This window comes from Anolis carolinensis, unplaced genomic scaffold (genome assembly GCF_035594765.1).
Source record: "Anolis carolinensis isolate JA03-04 unplaced genomic scaffold, rAnoCar3.1.pri scaffold_13, whole genome shotgun sequence".
NCBI classification, from domain to species: domain Eukaryota; kingdom Metazoa; phylum Chordata; class Lepidosauria; order Squamata; family Dactyloidae; genus Anolis; species Anolis carolinensis.
In genome coordinates, this window is record NW_026943824.1 from 12,046,874 (window position 1) to 12,069,862 (window position 22,989).

General features: G+C 42.2%; 1 protein-coding gene across 1 annotated transcript; it reads left to right on the forward strand.

Moving 5' to 3' along the window:
• The first annotated feature begins 740 nt into the window (after positions 1–740).
• sox8 (SRY-box transcription factor 8) lies at positions 741–21,925 on the forward strand. The gene is made up of 3 exons (XM_003224758.4): positions 741–1,409; positions 16,091–16,329; positions 19,277–21,925. Exons 1-3 carry the CDS (start codon positions 979–981, stop codon positions 20,011–20,013), a joined length of 1,407 nt encoding a protein of 468 aa, XP_003224806.2. The 5' UTR covers positions 741–978; the 3' UTR covers positions 20,014–21,925.
• Positions 21,926–22,989: the final 1,064 nt, after the last annotated feature.

Sequence of the window (22,989 nt, forward strand, 5' to 3'; positions counted from 1 at the left end):
CAACTCAGGTTGCTCCTGACATGAAAACAAATCTATCTATTATCTGTCTATATCATCTATCTATCTATCTATCTATCTAAATATCATCTATCTATATCATCTATCTATACCATCTATCTCATCTATCTATCATCTATCTATCTCATCTATCTATCTATCTCATCTCTATCTATGTATCTATGTCATCTATCTATCTAAATATCATCTATATCATCTATCTATCATCTTTCTATATCATCTGTCTATCTAAATATCATCTATCTATATCATCTATCTATCTATCTATCTATCTATCTATCTATCTATCTATCTATCTATATCATCTATCTAAATATCATCTATATCATCTATCTATCTATCATCTATCTATCCAGAAGGGACTCAAGTTGCTCCTGACACGGAAAAAAAAATCTATCTATCTCAAAAAACCTTAATTAGCACTGAATAGCATTGTCTCCTGGCTTCTTCCTGCCTGGGGGCATTCTTTGTTCAGAGTCGTTAGCTGCCCCTGGTTCCCATGTCTGGAACTCCTCTGTTTTCAGAGTGTTGCTTTATTCACCTGTGTGGAAAGGGCCCTTTGAGGAAGGGAAAGAGCCAGGCAAGACAAGTCCCAAGCGGTGGCTTTAAGGCACTCAGGAGCTCCTCCCGCCCTGTATGCAAATGAGGCGGGGGTCGGGGGGGGGCGATGGGGAACGCCCAAAGGGGCGGAGCCGTGGAGTCCTTAGTCCCCCCTCGACAGCCAAAACCGGCGGCAGGGGCTTCGGGAAGGCGAGCGAGCAGGACGGCGAAAGAAGTTGCTTGGAGCGCCTTTGGAGAGTTTGGAGGGCTGGCGTGGCGCGCGGGCCCGACGCCCCAGGGAGCGCGCGCGGAGCCGGGGGCCCCCTTCGCAAGGAAGGGCCGGGAGGGGGGTCTCCGACAGGGGTCCGGGGTTCGGACTGGGCCGGACTGGGAGCTTTCCCCCCACTGCGCGCTCCTTCGATGCTGGCGATGATGAGCGAGGGCGAGGGCCAAGCCTTGCGGGCGCCCAGCCCGGCCGACGGCGGGTCCCTCTCCCCGGACAACTCCGACTCGGAGGCGCCGTCCTCTCCCAACGGCTCCGAGGGCGCGGCGGGGGCGGCGGGGGCGCAGAAGCGGGCCAAGGATGCCGGGGAGGCGCCGAGCCCCTCGGAGGCGGACGAGCGCTTCCCGGCCTGCATCCGCGACGCCGTGTCCCAGGTGCTGAAGGGCTACGACTGGAGTCTGGTGCCCATGCCCACGCGGGGCCACGGCGCGCTCAAGGCCAAGCCCCACGTCAAGCGGCCCATGAACGCCTTCATGGTCTGGGCGCAGGCGGCGAGGAGGAAGCTGGCCGACCAGTACCCGCACCTCCACAACGCCGAGCTCAGCAAGACCCTGGGCAAGCTCTGGCGGTGAGTCATGCCCCTCTATGGGGATTCCCATCCTGGGCAAGAACGTCCAGGGGGTTGGACTCCAACTCCCACCCTTCCTCACAGCCCCAGGCCCCTTTCTTTTCCCAGATATTCCAACTCAAAAGCCGATATTCTGGGTTAGATACTTGTCTGGGGCCCCTGGTGGCGCAGTGTGTTAAAGCGCTGAGCTGCTGAACTTGCAGACCGAAAGGTCCCAGGTTCAAATCCCGGGAGGGAATGAGCGCCCGCTGTTAGCTCCAGCAGTTCGAAAACATGCCAATGTGAGTAGATCAATAGGTACCGCTCCGGCAGGAAGGTTTCGGCGCTCCATGCAGTCATGCCAATGGCCACATGGCCTTGGAGGTGTCTACGGACAATGCCGGCTCTTCGGCTTAGGAATGGAGATGAGCACCAACCCCCAGAGTCAGACATGACTGGATTTAACGTCAGGGAAACCTTTACCTTTACCTTTTTATGCTTGTCTGGGTTGTCCGAATCCACACTGCCCTATGGTAAAGGTAAAGATATTCCCTTGACATTAAGTCCAGTTGTGACCAACTCTGGGGAGTTGGTGCTCATCTCCATTTCTAAGCCAAAGAGCCGGCATTGTCCATAGACACCTCCAAGGTCATGTGGCCATTGGCATGACTGCAAGGAGCGCCGTTATCTTCCTGTCAATAGGAGCGGTACCTATTGATCTACTCACATTTGCATGGGGTATAAATACAGACAACACATCTAATACAGTAGAGTCTCACTAATCCAAGCCTCTGGATTATCCAAGCCATTTTTGTAGTCAATGTTTTCAATATATCATGATATTTTGGTGCTAAATTTGTAAATACAGTAATTACAACATAGCATTACTGTGCATTGAACTACCTTTTCTGTCAAATTTGTTGTATAATATGACATTTTGGTGTTTAATTTGTAAAATCATAACCTAATTTGATGTTTAATAGGCATTTCCTTAATCCCTCCTTATTATCCAAGATATTTGCTTATCCAAGCTTCTGCCGGCCTGTTTAGCTTGGATAAGTGAGACTCTACTGTATTGCCATGTAAACCTTCTAGGAGAAATCCTCACTCTCACACCAACCTTGACTTTTAAAATAAGAGTTTGGAGCGCCATTACCTTCCCGCCAATAGGAGCGGTACCTATTGATCTACTCACATTTGCATGTTTTCGAACCGCTAGGTTGGCAGGAGCTGGGGCTAACAGCAGGTGCTCACTCCGCTCCCCGGATTCAAACCTGTGACCTTTCGGTCTGCAAGTCCAGCAGCTCAGCGCTTTAACACACTGAACCACCGGGGCTCCTACACTGCCCTATATCCCAGTTCAGAGCAAATAAATGTGATTTTATTCCGCTGTGCAGAGGGGGCCTTGGTTATCTGAGTCCACACTACCGTATAATCCAGTTTAGTGTGGGTTTTATTAAGCTGTATGGAAGGAAGCTTAGCGCCCTTCCCATAGCCACATTATCTGAGTGTGGACTCAGATAAACCCAGTTCAAAGCAGATATTGTGGGATTTTCTGGGATATAGAAGGACCCTTAGAAGGTTCTTAATGTTAATATCGTAATATGTATTTATATCCCACTTCGAGGATTTCTAAAAGCCCCCAGTGGTGCAGCAGGCTAAACCGCTGAGCTGCTGACCGAAAGGTCGGCCGTTCAAATCCAGGAGTGGGGTGAGCTCCAGCTGTTAGCCCCAGCTTCTGCCAACCTAACAGTTCGAAAACATGAAAATGTGAGTAGATTAATAGGTACTGCTTTGGCATAAAGGTAACAGCACTCCATGCCAGAGCACCGGCTCTTCAACTTAGAAATGGAGAAGAGCACCAACCCTCAGAGTGGACTCCATTAGACTTCAGCTGTAATGTCAAGGGGAAATCTTTACCTTATCTTACTTTGAGGATTTCTCGTAGAAGGCTTTTAACGGCAATATTATATGTGTTATATGTATTTATACCTCCCTTCACATAAATAAAACCAGCAGTTTATATAGATTGTTATACTATGTGACACAATTTTTGTTCCTGGGTTAGAAATGTCATTTCCTAATTGGTTCTATCATAAAAAGAACATGGAAAGAAGTTTACCAAACTTGAAAACTTTGTTTTCGCGGGACATCCTGGTGTAGCACATTCTGCTCTAATTTTTCAATTAATATCTCATAGGGTCTCCGATCAACATACTTTGTAGCAGCCACAAAAACAAAGTTTCTGGTATTTAACAACTACTTTTGCAGGAGGGACACTCTGAAGCACATGTTGCTCTACTTTTTCAATGAAAACGCCAACGAAGCCCCTTCTACACTGCCATATAAAATCCAGATTATCTGATTTGGTAATCTGGATTAGATGGCGGCACAGAAGGGGCCAGAGTCGCAACCAATTCAGCTACAAAAAATGAAGTTTCTGGAATACAACAACTCATTTCGAAGTAATTACCGCACAATTAAACAGGAAATGGTATTTTCAAACCAGGAACAGAATTTTTTGTGTTGTCAAAGGCTTTCATGGCTGTAAGCACTGGGTTGCTGTGAGTTTTCCGGACTCTATGGCCATGTTCCAGAAGCATTCTCTCCTGACGTTTCGCCCACATCTATGGCAGGAATCATCAGAGGTTGTGAGGTCTGTTGGAAACTAGGCAAGTGGGTTTATATGCCTGTGGAATAATGTCCAGAGTGGGAGAAAGAACTCTTGTCTGTTTAAAGCAAGTGTGAATGTTGCAATTGATCACCTTGATTAGCATTGAATAGCCTCGCAGCTTCAAAGCTTGGCTGCTTCCTGCCTGGGGGAATCCTTTGTGATTAGCTGAAATTAATGCCTGGAAGAATTATTATCATGGGGAAAGGCTTTATCTCCAATCCTTGTTTCCGCAACAAGCCAATTTGTTTTTCAAAATCCCGTTCTCCCAGGGACAGAAAGTAAGGTGGAATCTTCTGAACAGAGGCACAGATAATAATAATAATAATAATAATAATAATAATAATAATAATAATAATAATAATTCTTTATTTATATCCTGCTTTTCACCCTCACGGGACCCAAAGTAGCTTACAACATATTAAAATCACATAGACCAGGGGTCCCCAAATTAAGGCCCGGGGGCCACATACGGCCCATTGAAGCCATTTAGCCGGCCCTCGCAATGGTGGCTCCCTCCTCCTCTTTGCTTGTTTATAATGGTATTTTAATTATTATTTAATTAATTATTAATTATTAAGGGGTGCTTTGCTAGTGCTTTTGGTGCACAAAGGCAGAAGGGAGTTGGACTAAATGACTCTTCCAACCCTCATTATTATTATTATTATTATTGACAGAAGGACACAGCATAACACAGCAAACAAGATATATATGTTGGATTTCCTATCACAAAATCACAAGTTGAACACTTCCCAAGCATTTAGGACTGTGTGATTTATTATTATTATTTTATTATGACACAGCAAACAAGATAGATATGCTGGATTTCGTATCACAAAATCACAAGTCGAACACTTCCCAAGTGTCTAGGACTGTGTGATGTATTTTCGGATGATGCGTGCAGATCCCAGCAGGGTGGCCTTTTGCAGTTGGCAGATCGTGATTTTGTCAATGTGTATTGTTTCCAAATGCCGGCTGACCCAATGTGCCCATCACCACCGGACGGTTGTTAATAATAATAATAATAATAATAATAATATATTAATAATAATATTATTGTTAATATTATTATTATTATTATTAACAACATTGAGACTCAGTGGCCATCTGTCAGGGGTGCTTTGCATGTGCTTTTGGTGCACAAAGGAAGAAAGGGGTTGGACTAAATGGCCCAAGGGGTCTCTTCCAACCCTCTTTATTATTTTTATCATGATTATGATTATTATTAACACTAGCTGTGCCCGGCCACGCGTTGCTGTGGCGAAGTCTGGTGGTATGGGAAATAAAGTATTGAGGAATTGGTGGTAGTTAGGTAAAGGGTAAAGGTTTTCCCCTGACATTAAGTCCAGTCGTGTCTGACTTTGGGGGTCTCCATTTCTAAGCTGAAGAGCTGGCGTTGTCTGTAGACTCCTCCAAGGTCATGTGGCCGGCATGACTGCATGGAGCGCCGTTATCTTCCCACCGGAGCAGTACCTATTCATGTACTCTCATTTGCATGTTTTTGAACTTTAGGGTTGGCAGAAGCTGCCTAAGTGAGTCCTAACTCTGCCTGTCCCCTGGGCTGAGTGGGTTGCTAGGAGACCAAGTGTGTGGAGCTTAGCCTTCTAACTGGCAGCAATTGGATAAAAACAATTATACTCTCCCTCTAATTAGGATTTTATTTTTCTTTTCTTTTGGTTATATCAAAAGGCGTGGATTGTGTTGTCAAATTTCGAGGTTGGGGGACCTTTAGTTTTGTTGTTTTGTCGGTCGCCGGGATTCCATCACTCTTTTATATATATAGATTGAGGCTGTATTTGTTCCCATTTTGTTTTTTTACTTCAAAATAAGATATGTGCAGTGTGCATGGGAAATTGTTCATAGTTTTTTTAAAAAAAAACAACAACTATAGTCTAGCCCTTCAGCTGTTTGAGGGACCGTGAACTGGCCCCCAGTTTAAAAAGTTTGGGGACCCCTGACATAGACAGTCACATAAACAGATAGCAACCCCTCTGGCTGAGCAGTTTGAAGGCCTCTTTGAAAACAAGCCCTGGAATACAGCAAGAGGCATCTATATGATGGGATGCACACTTTTGCCTATTCTTTCAGCTCTAGTATTGTGACTTATTCGGACGTTATCACAGTGAGAGATAAAGTGTTTCCATCAGTATGCATCCCCTATTTTTTTAGGACTGGATGCATACTGTATTCAGACGGCACTCTTACGGATTTTTCCATCGTGCATAAAAACAGCACTTCATAAACCATAGTAAATCAGAACACGGCGGATGGGATCCCATGTGCAATTACCCCGTCTCGGCAATGTTTCGCCAACAGATTTCTGACGGAATGGGGGCAAACATCATGTTTTCGGACCCATTCGGAATCATTTTCAGAGTCTTAGAAAAGCAGAGTGTTTCCCAATGTGATACGGTCCTTCAACGACAATGTGAGTCTACAGTGTGATGCAGCAGCTAAAAAGGCCAATGTGATTCTAGATTGCATCATGAGTAGGTTAAGTTCTCAGTCACAGCTCCTCAAACTGTAGGTCCTAACCCCAAATTCAATCCCCTAAGCACAAAGATAGTGGCAACAGTGAACGGTTTCCAATTTGCTCAAATAAGGTCTAAATCAAAGGAGGTCATATTTTGCTCCTATGTTTTGATAGACCCACGCTATTTTGCTTTGGCCAGACCTCACCTGGAATGACCTTGTGATGGGATATGAGAGCCACGTTTAAATATTTGAAAGCTCTTCCCATTGAGGAGCAATTATTATTATTATTATTATTATTATTTTATTGTATGAATAAAATATGAATGAATGTGTTTTACACGAAAACGCTGGATTTCACATCACAAAATCACAAGTCGAACACTTCCCAAGTGTCTAGGACTGTGTGATGTATTTTCAGACGATGCGTTCAGATCCCAGTAGGGTGGCCTTTTGCAGTTGGCAGATCGTAATTTTGTCAATGTCTATTGTTTCCAAATGCCGGCTGAGATTTTTTGGCACGGCACCCAGTGTGCCCATCACCACCAGGACCACCTGCACTGGTTTCTGCCAGAGTCTTTGAAGTTCAATCTTGAGGTCCTGATAGCGGCTGAGTTTTTCCTGTTGTTTTTCGTCAATGCGACTGTGTCCTGGGATGGCAACATCAATGATCCAAACCTTTTTCTTTTCCACAACTGTGATGTCTGGTGTGTGTGTTCCAGAACTTTGTCAGTCTGGATTCGAAAGTCCCACAGTATCTTTGTGTGCTCATTTTCCAATACTTTTGCAGGTTTGTGATCCTACCAGTTCTTTGCTGCTGGGAGGTGGTACTTAAGGCATAAGTTCCAATGAATCATTTGGGCCACATAGTTGTGACTCTGTTTGTAGTCTGTCTGTGCGATTTTCATTCTTCATAATGCTAATGGGTTAGGTGCTCTTGGGCTCAGCTGAGGAGTGGAACCAAGAGCACCTCACCCATTAGCATTATGGAGAATCAAACCAAAATGAAGTCTATACTGGCTCGGTCGTCGTCCAGGATAAAAAGGACCGCGGTGGATGCTGCTGATTCTGGACATCCATTGACAAGTGAGCTAAGTAAATCAAAATACAAATGAACAGTCACAGAAGTGGCAGAAATATACAATGCCAGAAAACCGCACTATTATTATTATTATTATTATTATTATTATTATTATTATTATTATTATTAAGGAGGCTTATTGTCTGCAGAGGGTCACAACGGAGCAATTGTTTCAAACTAAGAAAAGAGATTCTGGCTAAATATTAGGAAAAACTTCCAGACAGTGAGAGCTTTTTTGACATTGGAATATGCTGCCTGGGAATATGGCAGAGGTTTTTAAGCAGAGGTTGAATGGTCGTCTGCCAGGAGGGCTTTGATTGTGTATTCCAACATGGCAGAATGAGGTTGGACATGATGACCTTTGGAGGTCTCTTCTAATTCTATGACCCCTCGTACACTGCGATATAAAATCCACATTATCTGCTTTGAACTGGATTATATGCCAGTGTAGATTGAGATAATCCAGTTCACTATCTTCTTTGGTAACATGGATTATATGACAGTGTTGAAGTGCAGAAGCTGGTCCCAAACTAACAGAATGAATTTCAATAGAAATTAATTAGGCGGGGAAAATAAAATGTCCAGTACAACACGTAAGCAGAAAAAATGAAATGCATAGATATTGGAGAGGTGACACCTGGCTTGAAAGTGATCCATGTGGGAAAATGATCTTCATAGGCCAAAAGCTGAATATGAGTCAGTGGTGTGATGGCACAGCTTAAAAAGCCAATGTGATTCTAGATAGACCGCATCCAGTAGTCCAGTATCTGCAAAGTATGGAGAACTACATACGAGGAGTTAAAAGTCGGAAAATACACAATAACAGCAACAATGCCATTGTGTAATGGAGCAGGCAAAAGGATTGCGAGTATTCTTATATGCAATAAATTAGGGTCTGAGTTTTTGTCCTGTGCCCTTTATTTCCAACATAAGCTCACATTTTTGGATTTATTCTGAACTACTTATATCATTTCTTCGCTACTGGTGTGAGATAATTGGCTGTCTGCAAGGACGTTGCCCAGGATACACCAGGACGTTTTACCATCCTGTGGGAGGCTTCTCTCATGTCCCTGCATGAGAAGCTGGAGCTGACAGATGGGAGCTCACCCCACACCCCGGATGGTGCAATGTGTTAAACCCTTGTGTCAGCAGGACTGCAGAGGTTTGAATCCAGGTAGTGGGGTGAGCCCCCATCTGTCAGCCCCAGTTTCCTATACGGGGACATGCAGTTAGCTTCCCACAGGATGGTAAAACATCCGGGCGTTCTTTCTGACTTTGGGTGCTAAGCAGGGTTGGCCCTGGACAGCACGTGGATGGGAGACCGCCAATGAATTTGAGAGGGAAGAAATGGCAAAACCACATCTTTACTTAAGAAAACGCTCTCTCAACAAACCTTAGATCACTGCAGGTTCAGAAATGACTTGGAGGTGCAAAACAACAAAGCTGGGAAATGGTAGATGAGTATTTATTTTTAAGTGAAAAATCCAAATATTTACATTGGGACGTTCAGTAGTGATGCACCGTACCTGTCCCCAGGTATAGAGCCCATATCCGCTAAGCTCAGCCTTGTCCTTCCTTAGAAAGGGAAAAGAAGAGAAGAGAAGGGATACAATGTCCGTCTTCCGTATGCCTGCCTTTGGTTGCAGTGATGCCGGTTGTTATGGTTTGTTGCTCAGGTATCAATCCGAACGTGTGAACGAATCATTTGAATTGGAACATCACAGGTCGCATGGTTTCCAAGGCAGCTTTTCCAACCATTCGGCTGCATCTGGTCTAAGAAACCTGGTTCTTTCTTCAACATATACGAGCAGTCCGTATCACCTTAGGGTCCGTTTACACTGCTGTTATCACCCAGTTTCAAACTGCATTATGTGGCAGTATAGCGTTCCCTGGGCAACGTCCTTGCAGACAGCCAATTCTCTCACACCAGAAGCAACTTGCAGTTTCCTGACATGAAAAAAAACCTTGTGGAATCTGTAGAATGATGTCCAGGGTGGGAGAAAGAACTCTTGTCTGCCTGAGGCAAGTGTGATTGTTGCAATTGGCCAGCTTGATTCGCATTGAATGGCCTTTCAGGAACAACCAGGCTTTGAAGCTGCAAAGCCATTCAATGCTAATCAAGCTAATTGCAACATTCTTTCTCCCACCCTGGACATTCCACTGATATATAAACCCCACTTGCCTGGTTTCCAACAGACATCATAACCTCTGAGGATGCCTGTGGGTAAAACATCAGAAGATAATGCTTCTGCAACATGGCCATACAGCCCGGAAAACTCACAGCAACCAATTTCGTATATAGCTTATATGGAAGATTTGGGTTCTTTCCACACAGCTGAATAAAATCCTAGATTATCTGCTTTGAACTGAAATTTATGGCAGTGTGGACTCAGATATCCCAGTTCAAACATTTGGTCGCCTGTAAAGTTGAGCTTTTGCCAGAAGAAGGGATTATTGTTTGCGCATACTTCATTGTGGCAAATTGGAGCAGAAAAAGCATGCTGTCCCTTCGCGGTTGCCCCATTTTTAATGATGAGCTTTCATTATTTTCTGCAGTTTGTGTGGTTTTATTCAGAGAAGGTGGCCTTTGCCTTCCTCCAAGGCTGAGAGAGAATGACTTGCCCAAAATCACCCAGTGATCTTTGTTGACGATTAAGGATTTGAATCCTGTGTTGCATCTGCACTGTGGAATTAATGCTAATGTTTTGATCACCATGGCTCAATGCTACAAAATCCTGGGAGTTGTAGTTTTCCAAGGTGTGTACTTTTCTCCACTAAAGAGTGCACACTTACACTTCCCAGGATTCTCTCACATTGATCTATACTGCTATTTAATCCGGTTTCTGAATCCAGATTGCTTTGAACTGGATTATACGGGTCTACACTGCCATCTAATCCAATTCAAAACAGATAATCTGGTTCCAGAAACAGTCTAGATGGGCTTGAGCCACAGTAGTTAAAGTGGTGCCAAATTGCATTGATTCTACAGTGTAGACACTCTCAAAACTCAGATCTTTGAACCCTGGATCATTGAACTGTGCATCTACACTGTAAAATGAAGGCAGTTTGACGCCACTTTGACTACCATATTGTGGAATCCAAAGAGTGCTGTAGTTTGCACTCTTTGGCAGGAAAAACGATAGACCTTGCAAACTATATATCTCAGGATGCCATAGCACTGAGCCAAGGCAGTCAAATTGGGGTCAAACTGCATTAATTCTACAGTGTAGACGCAGCCAGGATCAAACCAGACTTAAGCACTAAAATCCTATTGATTTTTATTGGGAGTTATCTGCTTACATTATTATTATTATTATTATTATTATTATTATTGACACAAAGACATAGTATGACACAGCAAACGAGATATATATGCTGGATTTCGTATCACAAAATCACTATTATTATTATTACCATCATCATTATTGTTAATATCAGCATCATCATTGTTGTTGTTGTTGTTTTTGATCCCATGGATCAAGACATATGGTAGTCAGTTATTACACTAGCATTATTATTATTATTATTACCATATCATTATTGTTAATATCAGCATCATCATCATTCACATGTTGTTGTTGTTGTTTTTGTTTCTTCTTACCTGCCTCTCCCATGGATCAAGACATATGGTAGTCAGGTATTACACTAGCATTATTATTATTATTATTATTATTATTATTATTATTATTATTATTATTATTATTACCATATCATTATTGTTAATATCAGCATCATCATCATTCACATGATGTTGTTGTTGTTTTTGTTTCTTCTTACCTGCCTCTTCCATGGATCAAGACATATGGTAGTCAGTTATTACACTAGCACTATCATCATTATTGTTGATATCACCATCATTATCATCCACATGTTGTTGTCGTTGTTGTTGTTATTTCTTCTTAACCTGCCTCTCCCATGGATCAAGGCATATATAGTCAGTTATCACACTAGTACCATAGTAAAATATAACAAATGCAATCCATTAAAAGCAAATATCTAGTCAATGTATATTCAAACAATTCACTTGACTTTATTTATGGGCTGAATTTATATTTTCCGAAACAATCTTGGTTTGCAAAAGGGTTAAACTCTTGCATTTTCACAACCGGCTGCATTTCTTCCATCACAATAAGCTTCTACGGACTAAGATCAAGCATTGGGTGCATGAAAAGTTATCCTGAATTGGCCGGCTTTTGGAAACAGAAGCGAGCGGAGGGAGGCGGCTTGTGTGTTGTGTGAGAAGGAAATGCAAAATTTGCACACTGTTTGCCTGTGTGTGTGTGTATATATATATAATATGATTGTTAATATGCATCGAAACCTGTTCAGCGTGGAAACTATAGCGCTGGCTTTGAAATGTCTCCGAAACATGAATGTCAAACCAGATTTAACATTTAACAAATTTGGAACATTTCAATGCAATATGTGGGGAATGAAATTGAATAGTTGGGTCCAAAAGGCTCCTAGTTCTATCAGATCTTGGGAGCTAAGCAGGGTCGCCCCTGGTTAGTACTTGGATGGGAGACTGCCGCTGAGTCCCAGGTGATGTTTCGGAGGAAAGGACTTGCAAAACCCACCTCTGGGTGCATCTACATTATAGAGTTAATGCAGTTTGGCACCACTTTCACTGCCATGGCTCAATGCTATGACATCCTGGGAATTGGAGTTTGGAGAGGAACTGGCTCTCTCTGTCAACGAAGGCGCAGATCCTTTGTTAATCTAATTGTTTTAATAATAAATTTTAAGCAGTTCTGGGTTTCATTCTATTTTAATTTTCATAGTTTGAAATTGTGTATTGTATTGATTTGCCACTGTTCAGCCCTTTGAGTCCCAGCAGTTTTAGATGATGATGATGATTATAAAAAGGTAAAGGTTTCCCCTGACGTTAAGTCCAGTCATGTCTGACTCTGGGGTTGGTGCTTATCTCCATTTCTAAGCCGAAGAGCCGGCGTTGTCCGTAGACACCTCCAAGGTCATGTGACCAGCATGACTACACGGAGTGCCATTACCTTCCCGCCGGAGCGGTACCTATTGATCTACTCACATTGGCATGTTTTCGAACTGTTAGGTTGGCAGAAACTGGGGCTAACAGCGGCCGCTCACACCGCTCCCGGTGTTTGAACCTGGGACCTTTCGGTCTCCAGCTCAGTGCTTTAACACACTTCGCCACCGGGGCTCCAATGATGATGATGATGATGATGATTATTATTATTATTATTATTATTATTATTTTCCGTGTCAAGAGCAACTTGAGAAACTGCAAGTCGCTTCTGGTGTGAGAGAATTGGCCGACTTCAATGACATTGCCCAGGGGATGCCTAGATGTTTTCCTATCCTATGGGAGGCTTTTCTCGTGTCCCTGCAATGATGATGATGAAGATATTTATATACCATTTTAATAATAATAGTACTAATAATAAGTAGTAATAGCAGTAGTAGTAATCATCCCAGAAGTTGTAGATGATGATGTTGATATTTATATATAATTATTTTTATAATAATTAGTAGTAATAGTAGTAGTAGTAGCAGCAGCAGCAGCAGCAGCGGCAATCATCTCAGGAGTTATGATATTTATATATAATAATAATAATAATAATAATAATAAATCACACAGGCCTAAACACTTGGATGTTTTCGACTTGTGATTTTGTGATACGAAATCCAGCATATATATCTTGTTTGCTATGTCATACTGTGTTTTTGTGTCAGTAAAATAATAATAATAATAATAATAATAATAATAATAAATCACACAGGCCTAAACACTTGGATGTTTTCGACTTGTGATTTTGTGATACGAAATCCAGCATATATATCTTGTTTGCTATGTCATACTGTGTTTTTGTGTCAGTAAAATAATAATAATAATAATAATAATAATAATAATAAATCACACAGGCCTAAACACTTGGATGTTTTCGACTTGTGATTTTGTGATACGAAATCCAGCATATATATCTTGTTTGCTATGTCATACTGTGTTTTTGTGTCAGTAAAATAATAATAATAATAATATATTATTATTATTATTAATAATAATAATAGTAAGTAATCATCCCAGGAGTTGTAGATGATGGTGATGATGATGATGACAACAATGATGACAATCATATTTATACATCATTTTTCTAATAATAATAATAATTAGTTGTTGTTGATGTAGTAGTCATGATCATCATCATCCCGGGAGTTGTAGTTTATGCTGAGGATGATGATGATACGATATTTATATACCATTTTTCTAAAAACAGTAGTAATAATAATAATAAGTAGTAGTAGTAGTAATCATTGTAATTTTCCTGGAAGTTGTAGATGATGGTGACGATGACGTTATTTATATACCATTCTTCAAAGAGGAAGAAGCTGTCGCTGTCATCGTCGTCATCCTGGGAGATGTAGATCATGATGATGAGGATATTTATACACCATTCATCTTCTTCATCATGATGATCTACATCTTCTGGGATGATGGCGACAACATCTTCTTCCTCATCCCATGATGTAGATCGTGATGATATTTATATACCATTCATCTTCATCATTATCATGTACAACTACTGGGACGAGGAAGATGTCATCATCGTCATCATCTCAGGAGAAGTAGATGATCATGATGAAGAAGATGAATGGTATATACATATCCTCATCATCATGATCTACGTCTCCCAGGATGATGACGATGATGACAGCTTGTACATGATGATGAGGATATTTATATACCATTCATCTTCATCATCATCATGTACAACTACTGGGATGAGGAAGAAGATGTTGTTGTCGTCATCTCAGGAGCAGTAGATGATCATGATGAAGAAGATGAATGGTATATACATATCCTCATCATCATGATCTACATCTCCCAGGATGACGATGAAGCTGACAGTTTGTACATGATCATGATATTTATATACCATTCATCTTCATCATCTTCATCTTCATCATGTACAACTACTGGGACGAGGAAGAAGATGTCGTCATCGTCATCTCAGGAGAAGTAGATGATCATGATGAAGAAGATGAATGGCATATACATATCCTCATCATCATGATCTACGTCTCCCAGGATGATGATGATGATGATGATAATAATAATAAGTTTATTTTTTTCCCACCTCCATCTCCCCTGAAGGGGACTCGGGGCGGCTCACAGAAATATCAGATACAAAAACAAGAACAATATACAATAAATCAACAAACAATAACGTAATAGCATTTACACACTAACCAGAAATTTTTTAAAAAACTTATTAAAAACATAGAATTAAAAACAGTGAGGCCGTAATAGTAGATTAGCAAAGTGCACAGTATAAGTTGCGGATTAAAACTTAGATAAAGTGCTACAAGTTCATTTGAGGTTTGATGATGACGATGACAGTTTGTACATGATGATGAGGATATTTATATACCATTCATCTTCATCTTCATCATGTACAACTACTGGGACGAGGAAGAAGATGTCGTCGTCATCATCTCAGGAGCAGTAGATGATCATGATGAAGAAGATGAATGGCATATACATATCCTCATCATCATGATCTACATCTCCCAGGATGATGATGATGCCGACAGTTTGTACATGATGTTGATGATATTTATATACCATTCATCTTCATCATCATCATCATCATGTACAACTACTGGGACAAGGAAGGAGATGTCATCATCGTCGTCATCATCTCAGGAGAAGTAGATGATCATGATGAAGAAGATGAATGGTATATACAGTAGAGTCTCACTTATCCAAGGCTCGCTTATCCAAGCTTCTGGATTATCCAAGCCATTTTTGTAGTCAATGTTTTCAATCTATCGTGATATTTTGGTGCTAAATTCATAAATACAGTAATTACTACATAGCATTACTGCATGTTGAACTACTTTTTCTGCCAAATTTGTTGTCTAACATGATGTTTTGGTGCTTCATTTGTAAAATCGTAACCTAATTTGATGTCTAATAGGCTTTTCCTTAATGCCTCCTTATTATCCAACATATTCGCTTATCCAATCTTCTGCCAGCCCATTTAACTTGGATATGTGAGACTCTACTGTATATACATATCCTCATCATCATGATCTACGTCTCCCAGTATGATGATGATGATGATGATAATAATAATAATAATAATAAGAAGAAGAAGTTGTTTATTTGTATCCCGCCTCTAATAGTAGATTAGCAAAGTGCACAGTATAAGTTACGGATTAAAACTTAGATAAAGTGCTACAAGTTCGTTTGAGGTTTGATGATGACAATGACAGTTTGTACATGATGATGATATTTATATACCATTCATCTTCATTATCTTCATCATCATCATGTACAAGTATCAAGATCCCATAGCATATAAAAGTAGTGACATTCTGCAGTGTAGATGCAGCCTTGCAAGACTAGTGGCTAAGAAAAAAAGACTTTTTTGCATCATCACTTATGCCCTAAGGGTACAAGACTTTTCACTGTGCTGCCTCTCTCTTTTCCCTCACAAGCCTGCTCAGCGAGAGCGAGAAGCGTCCCTTCGTGGAGGAAGCGGAGCGGCTGCGGGTCCAGCACAAGAAGGACCACCCCGACTACAAATACCAGCCCCGGCGGAGGAAGAGCGTCAAGGCCGGCCAGAGCGATTCGGACTCCGGGGCCGAACTGGGCCACCATGGTGGGGGCCAGGTCTACAAGACTGACACCGGGCTGGGCTCCATGAGCGAAGGCCACCACCACGGAGACCACGCAGGTAAGGAAAGCCGAGTATCACTGTGATGGGGCATCTCTGGATGGCGACCCAAGATAGTATATGCCAAAAAAAAAGGGAAAGAAAAAGTTGTAAGACTCGTATGTTCACCTTTAAGGAACACATATGGATATGTGGGTCCTCCAGGTATTTTTGGCCATCATCCATCAGTGTTTAGGGAGACATTTGAAACCCCATTATATGGCCAGTGTAGACATATGTAATGGTGTAATGGTGTGGTGTGGATGCATTATATGAGTCTTTATGGTGATTGTATAATGCAGTTATGGCAATGTAGATGGGCCTGTACATTTCAATGAGTTTCCCCCCTTTGGAAAAATATAATAATAATAATAAGGTCTGCCCCAGTAAATTTGCCACCTCTTTCCTCCGTTTCCAACAATTGGGGCGTGGCTGGCAGCGCAGCATTTTGGCTACGCTGCAGAAAGGGAGAAGGGGGAAGAGCCAAGGACACAAATGGGGAATTTACTGGAGCAGTACTTTTCAAACTCATTTATCTATATGAGACATGCCTAGATTTCAATGGGGATTACATGAGATTGTACTATTGGAATGTGTCTTTCAGCTGCATATGGTAAATGATTTCTCCTATACTTTGTCCTTTTTAAAATCCAAAACGTAACCTACTTTGTGGATAGCCCTCATATTACAGTAGAGTCTCACTTATCTAAGCTAAACGGGCTGGCAGAACCTTGGATAAGCGAATATCTTGGATAATAAGGAGGGATTAAGGAAAAGCCTATTAAACATCAAATTAGGTTATGCTTTTACAAATTAAGCACCAAAACATCATGTTATACAACAAATTTGACAGAAAAAGTAGTTCAATACGCAATAATGTTATGTTGTAATTACTGTATTTACAAATTTAGCACCAAATATATTAAAAACATTGACTGCAAAAATGCCTTGGATAACCCAGAACCTTGGATAAGCGAGTCTTGGATAAGTGAGACTCTACTGCAAGGGTCCTCAAACTTTTTAAGCCGAGGGCCGGTCCACAATCCTTCAATGAGATAGTCAAGTTAATTAGGATTGTTGTTGTTGTTGTTGTTGTTGTTGTGTGCCTTCAAGTCATTTCAGACTTTGGGCGAGCCTAAGTCTAAAATTTATTTATTTATTTACTACATTTGTATCACACCCTTCTCACCCCAAAGGGGACTCAGAGTGGCTTTCACATTATATGTACATACAATATATTATATTATTAGCATAGCACAATATTAGCATTATATATTACTATATTGAACTATAACACTATACTATAATATTATTAGTAATATTATATGTAATATAGAATATATAATTAACATTATTATATGGTATTATTATTAGTGTTATATTGTATACATTATAATATTATTATCAATATTATATGTATATACAATATATTATATTATAAAACTGAGGGCAGGGGCCAGGTAAATGACCTCGGAGGGCTGCATCCGGCCCCTGGGCCTTAGTTTGGGGACCTCTGCTCTACTGTATTATTGTTTATTACTCACCTTTCCTTTTGGCTTGAGACGAGGCACATCATAGTCAAACGCATCCATAAAATCACATATAAAACCTTAGGGTTTTTTTTAATGTGTCAGTTTTTTTATCGCATTGTAGTTTGATCAGGCCAAGAAGGCAAAAGACTTTGTGAAATTACAACTCCCATTATCCCTGGAAAAGAGATAGGGCACTTGAACTGCCCTTGCTCTATACCAGGGGTCCCCAAACTTTTAAAACAGGGGGCCAGTTCACGATCCTTCAGACCGTTGGAGGGCCGGACTATAGTCGGCCACCAAGCAATAATAATTAATAATAATTAATAATAATAACAACAACAATAATAATAACAAAGAGGGTTGGAAGAGACTCTTTGGGCCATTGAGTCCACTCCCCTTCTCTGCCTTTGTGCACCGAAAGCATAAGCAAAGCACCCCTGAAAGATGGCCACCCAGCCTCAATGTTAATAATAATAATAATAATAATAATAATAATAATAATAATAATAATAATAAAGAGGGTTGGAAGAGACCCTTTGGGCCATTGAGTCCAATCCCCTTCTGCCTTTGTGGACCAAAAGCATAAGCAAAGCATCCCTGACAGATGGCCACCCATCCTCAATGTTAATAATAATAATAATAATAATAATAATAATAATAATAATAATAATAATGGTTGTAAGAGAAGAAGAGACCCCTTGAGTCATTTAGCCCAACCCACTTCTGCCCTTGTGCCGTGGGGGCTGGACAGGGCCGGTTGTTACTAGGCGGCCGCGGACGCGGCCGCCTCGGGCGCTGGCTGCTAGGGGCGCCATTCGGGCCTGACTTCCTGGTCGCGGCCGGCGATCGCCCGGGCGGTCGCCGGCCGCGACCAGGAAGTCAGGCCCGAATGGCCTAGCTGTGCTGTGCATGCGCACAGCCAGAGAAGCCATTTTTGCCCTTAGTTTGTTACTAAGGGCAAAATGGCCTAGGTTTGTTTGCCCTTAGTTTGTTACTAAGGGCAAAATGGCCACGCTGGGCGGGGGCGGGGCCAACTGTGGCCCCGCCCCCCTCACTAATCGCCCTGGCCCCGCCTCCCACGCAGCGTGGGAGGCGGGGCCAGGGCACGCTGGGCGGGGCCAGGGCGCGGGTGGCGGGGGCGCTTTTCAGCACCCCCGCTTCCCATTAAAAAATATCTCCGGCCGGCCCTGGGGCTGGATAAATAGCTTCGATGGGCCGCATCCGGCCCCCGGGCCTTAGTTTGGGGACCCCTGCTCTATACTATGGGATTGTGGGAGTTATTGTTTTGCAAGAGTGCCAAATTGCAGCTGCCAGGAGACCCTAGCATTGAGCCATGGCGGTTCAAGCGGGCTCAACGGCATTCACGTCGATGCAGCCTTGAGTGGCTTAGGTCCCCAAAAGGTATAGCCGCCATTGACCTGTTGCTTTGTCCCCAGGGCAGCCCCACGGGCCCCCGACCCCTCCGACCACCCCGAAGACGGACCTCCACCACGGGGCCAAGCAGGAGCCGAAGCACGAAGGCCGGCGGACGGTGGAGAGCGGCCGGCAGAACATTGACTTCAGCAACGTGGACATCTCCGAGCTGAGCAGCGAAGTCATCAACAACATGGAGACCTTCGACGTCCACGAGTTCGACCAGTATTTGCCGCTCAACGGCCACTCGGGTCTGTCCTCGGCGGCGGCAGAACATGGGCCAAACTCCACGGTGGCGGGAGGTGGCTCTTACGGGGCACCGTACGGCGGAGGAACGGCCCCGGTTTGGACCCACAAAAGCCCCAGTTCTGTATCTCCGTCCTCTGAAGCTGGGCAGCAACAGCGGCCGCACATCAAGACGGAGCAACTCAGTCCCAGCCATTATAACGACCAGGCGCATGGCTCGCCGACCCACTCCGATTATGGGTCGTACGGCGCCCAAGCGAGCGCCACAACGGTCTCCGCAGCACCGGCCACGGCCTCCTTCTCCGGCTCCCAGTGTGACTACACTGACCTACAAAGTTCCAGCTACTACAACCCTTATTCGGGATACCCTTCCAGTATCTATCAGTATCCCTATTTCCATTCCTCACGCCGCCCTTACGCCACCCCGATCCTGAACAGCCTCTCCATCCCGCCGTCGCACAGCCCCACCGCCAACTGGGACCAACCCGTCTACACGACACTGACAAGGCCCTGAAAGAGGACCAAAGTGGGGGGACGGTGACTCCGACATGGTCTCCTTTCCCCTAAAACAATAACATTGAGGTGGGGCAAGCTTGTATTCGGCTGCTCCAGAGACTAGGACACCACGGAGCCATGGTGTCAGATTGCGGTCCAGTGGAGTCTCCTTCTCCAGAAGTCTTGGGTGGCCATCTGTCGGGAAGGCTCGGATGGTGTCTGTCAATGGCAGAATGGGGTCCCTTCCAGCTCTAGGATTCTGCATTTCTCTGATGCTATGTATGCACTACACAAATGAGGGGGGAAATGGAAAAGAATACCTTTCGCGGAGCATCGGTTCGTTGTCTCAAGTGCCTCCTCTTTCTTCTCCTCCAGGACATTTCAAAGATTCTATTTTCTCTATTAATAATAATAATTAATAACAAGCGGCGGAGGAAAAATTAATAATAATAATAACAGTAACAACTTATGACCAGTCTTTTGGAGAAATGACGGACGAGATGTTCTAACTTTTCTATGAGGCCTTGGAAAAGCAAGATTCGAATGCAAGACCATTACGAAAGAGGAGGAGACGACGGTGTCCAAGGGTCCGTTGCAATTGGGACACAACAAATCCAAGTCGGTTCCCAAAAATAAAACTGAACCGTCAAAAAGGACCATTCGAGGATCTGCTGGGACCGAATGACTAACGTCAGCTTTTCTTGGTTTTCGTTGCAATTTAGTTGCAATTAATGTTATTGTTGGGAAGCTTGCAAACAAACCAGAAGCGTGTTAAAGCTCCGAAAAAGAAGCAAAAGGAAAGTTGTTTTTATTTTATTTTTTTTGGTTTGGGGGGCAAGGGCGTAAACCTGTTAAATATGTATTTATGTTCTGTGTCATTTTGGTCTTTTTGGTTTGTTTTTTTAATTAATGGAGTAATTCTGTGCAAGAAGTAGATTTTCTTGAAGGAAAGAAAGATTTGTTTTCCAAAAAGCGATATTTTCCCAACCATTCATATCAGATTAAACTGGATCAAGGGGTGTGTCTATACCAGGCATGGGCAAACTTTGGCCCTTCAGGTTTTTTGGACTTCAACTCCCACAATTCCTAACAGCTGTCAAACTGCATTAAGTCCACCGTGTGGACGCACCCCCCCCCCCCAAATTGAGATAATGTGGATTTTCCAGAATGAGTTCTCGCTCACATTCCCTTATCTCTTTCCAAGGGAGAGAGAGAGAAAAAAAACCTAATTCACAAATCCAGCAACCCATTCCAACTACTGTATATTATTATTATTATTATTATATGCATGTAGTCTTACAGGAGGAACTACCGCTAAATGCAAGCAAAATGTGAATTTTGGGAGATTTCCTTTCTCCGAGGAGAGAGGAACACCAATGGATTTTTCCAATGCTTGAACCGATTGCTTTGGCATTGGAAGCCAACATTGGAAAGATATTGATTTTACATGGAAGTTATAGATTCAGTTTCACTTTTTAGGGACCAGAGGTTCAGCCATCCAAGCTGTGAAAAACAAAAGGGTTCTCTGCTATGACATGGGTTAGTTTTTAGACTCCCGACTAATTCTTTTCCTCGACATGTGTCCCCATTGTATGCTGAGCATATAATAACCGCCTCCTTTAATGACAATGTTGTGCCTTTTTAAAAAAAACGAGAAAAAAACTTTATAAAACTTTCAGAGGTTGTCTTATCTTTTTGTTTTCTTGAAATGATTCCTTTCCTCTTTTTGTTTTGAAAGGGGGAAAACGCCTTTGGGGAATTTTTTTCGGGGGGGTTGAGCACGGAAATGCCTTTTTATGCAATCTTATAATTTGTTTTTCCTCCTGTTTGGTCATCTGTTTGATCTGTTCTCGTCACTCGCTTCCAACTAAGTCATGCTAACTTTTGTACAGATCCATTTCATAAAATTAAAGAAAAAGTCTTTTATTCAACCATGGCTGATATATTTATTTATTTCTATCGCGAAACAAAGAAACAAGCAAGTTATGAAACCAGGAGAGGCAGGCCATGCATTATATTATTATTATTATTATTATTATTATTATTATTATTATTATTATTATTATTATTATTATTACAAACAGGAAACGAGATATTGTATTGTATTGGATTTTGTATTATTATTAATAAGATTATTATTTTACTGACACAAAAACACAGTATGACACAGCGAACGAGATATATATACTGGATTTCATATCACAAAATCACAAGTCAAACACTTCCCAAGTGTTTAGGACTGTGTGATTTATAATTATTATCATCATCATTATTATCACTATTATTATTATCATTATCATTGTTATTAGAAGTATCATCATTTTAATTGTTATTATTATCATTATTATTGTGTTGTCGAAGGCTTTCATGGGAGGAATCACTGGGTGCTGTGAGTTTTCCACACTGTATGACCAAGTTCCAGCAGCATTCTCTCCTGATGTTTCGCTCACATCTATGGCAGGCATCCTCAGAGGTTGTGAGGTCTGTTGGAAACTATACAAGTGAGGTATATATATTTGTGGAATAATGTTCTGGGTGGGAGAAAGAACTCTTGTATATTGGAGGCAAGTGTGAATGTTGCAATTGGCCACCTTGATTAGCATCAAATAGCCTTTTAGCTTCAAAGCCTGGCTATTTCTTGCCTGGGGGAATCCTTTGTTAGGAGGTGTTATCTTGCCCTGATTGTTTCCTGTCTGTAATTCCCCTGTTTTCTGAGTGTTCTTTATTTACTGTCCTGATTTTAGAGGTTTTTTTAATACTAGTAGCCAGATTGTGTTCATTTTCGTGATTTCCTCCTTTCTGTTGAAATTGTCCACATGCTTGTGGATTTGAATAGCTTCTCTGTGTAGCCTGACATGCTGATTTTTAGAACTTGCTGACTGAAAGGTCGGCAGTTCAAATCCAGGGAGCAGGGTGAGCTCCTGTTGTTAACCCCAGCTTCTGCCAGCCTACCACTTCGAAAACATGCAAATATGAGTAGATCAATAGGTACCGC

What these genes read in the sequence shown, in the direction of transcription:
- sox8 (XM_003224758.4), top strand. Translation starts at nt 979, where the DNA reads ATGCTGGCGATGATGAGCGAGGGCGAGGGCCAAGCCTTGCGGGCGCCC. An exon ending in ACCCTGGGCAAGCTCTGGCG is followed by an intron (nt 1,410 to 16,090) that starts GTGAGTCATGCC and finishes TTCCCTCACAAG; the next exon opens with CCTGCTCAGCGAGAGCGAGA. An exon ending in CCACCACGGAGACCACGCAG is followed by an intron (nt 16,330 to 19,276) that starts GTAAGGAAAGCC and finishes CTTTGTCCCCAG; the next exon opens with GGCAGCCCCACGGGCCCCCG.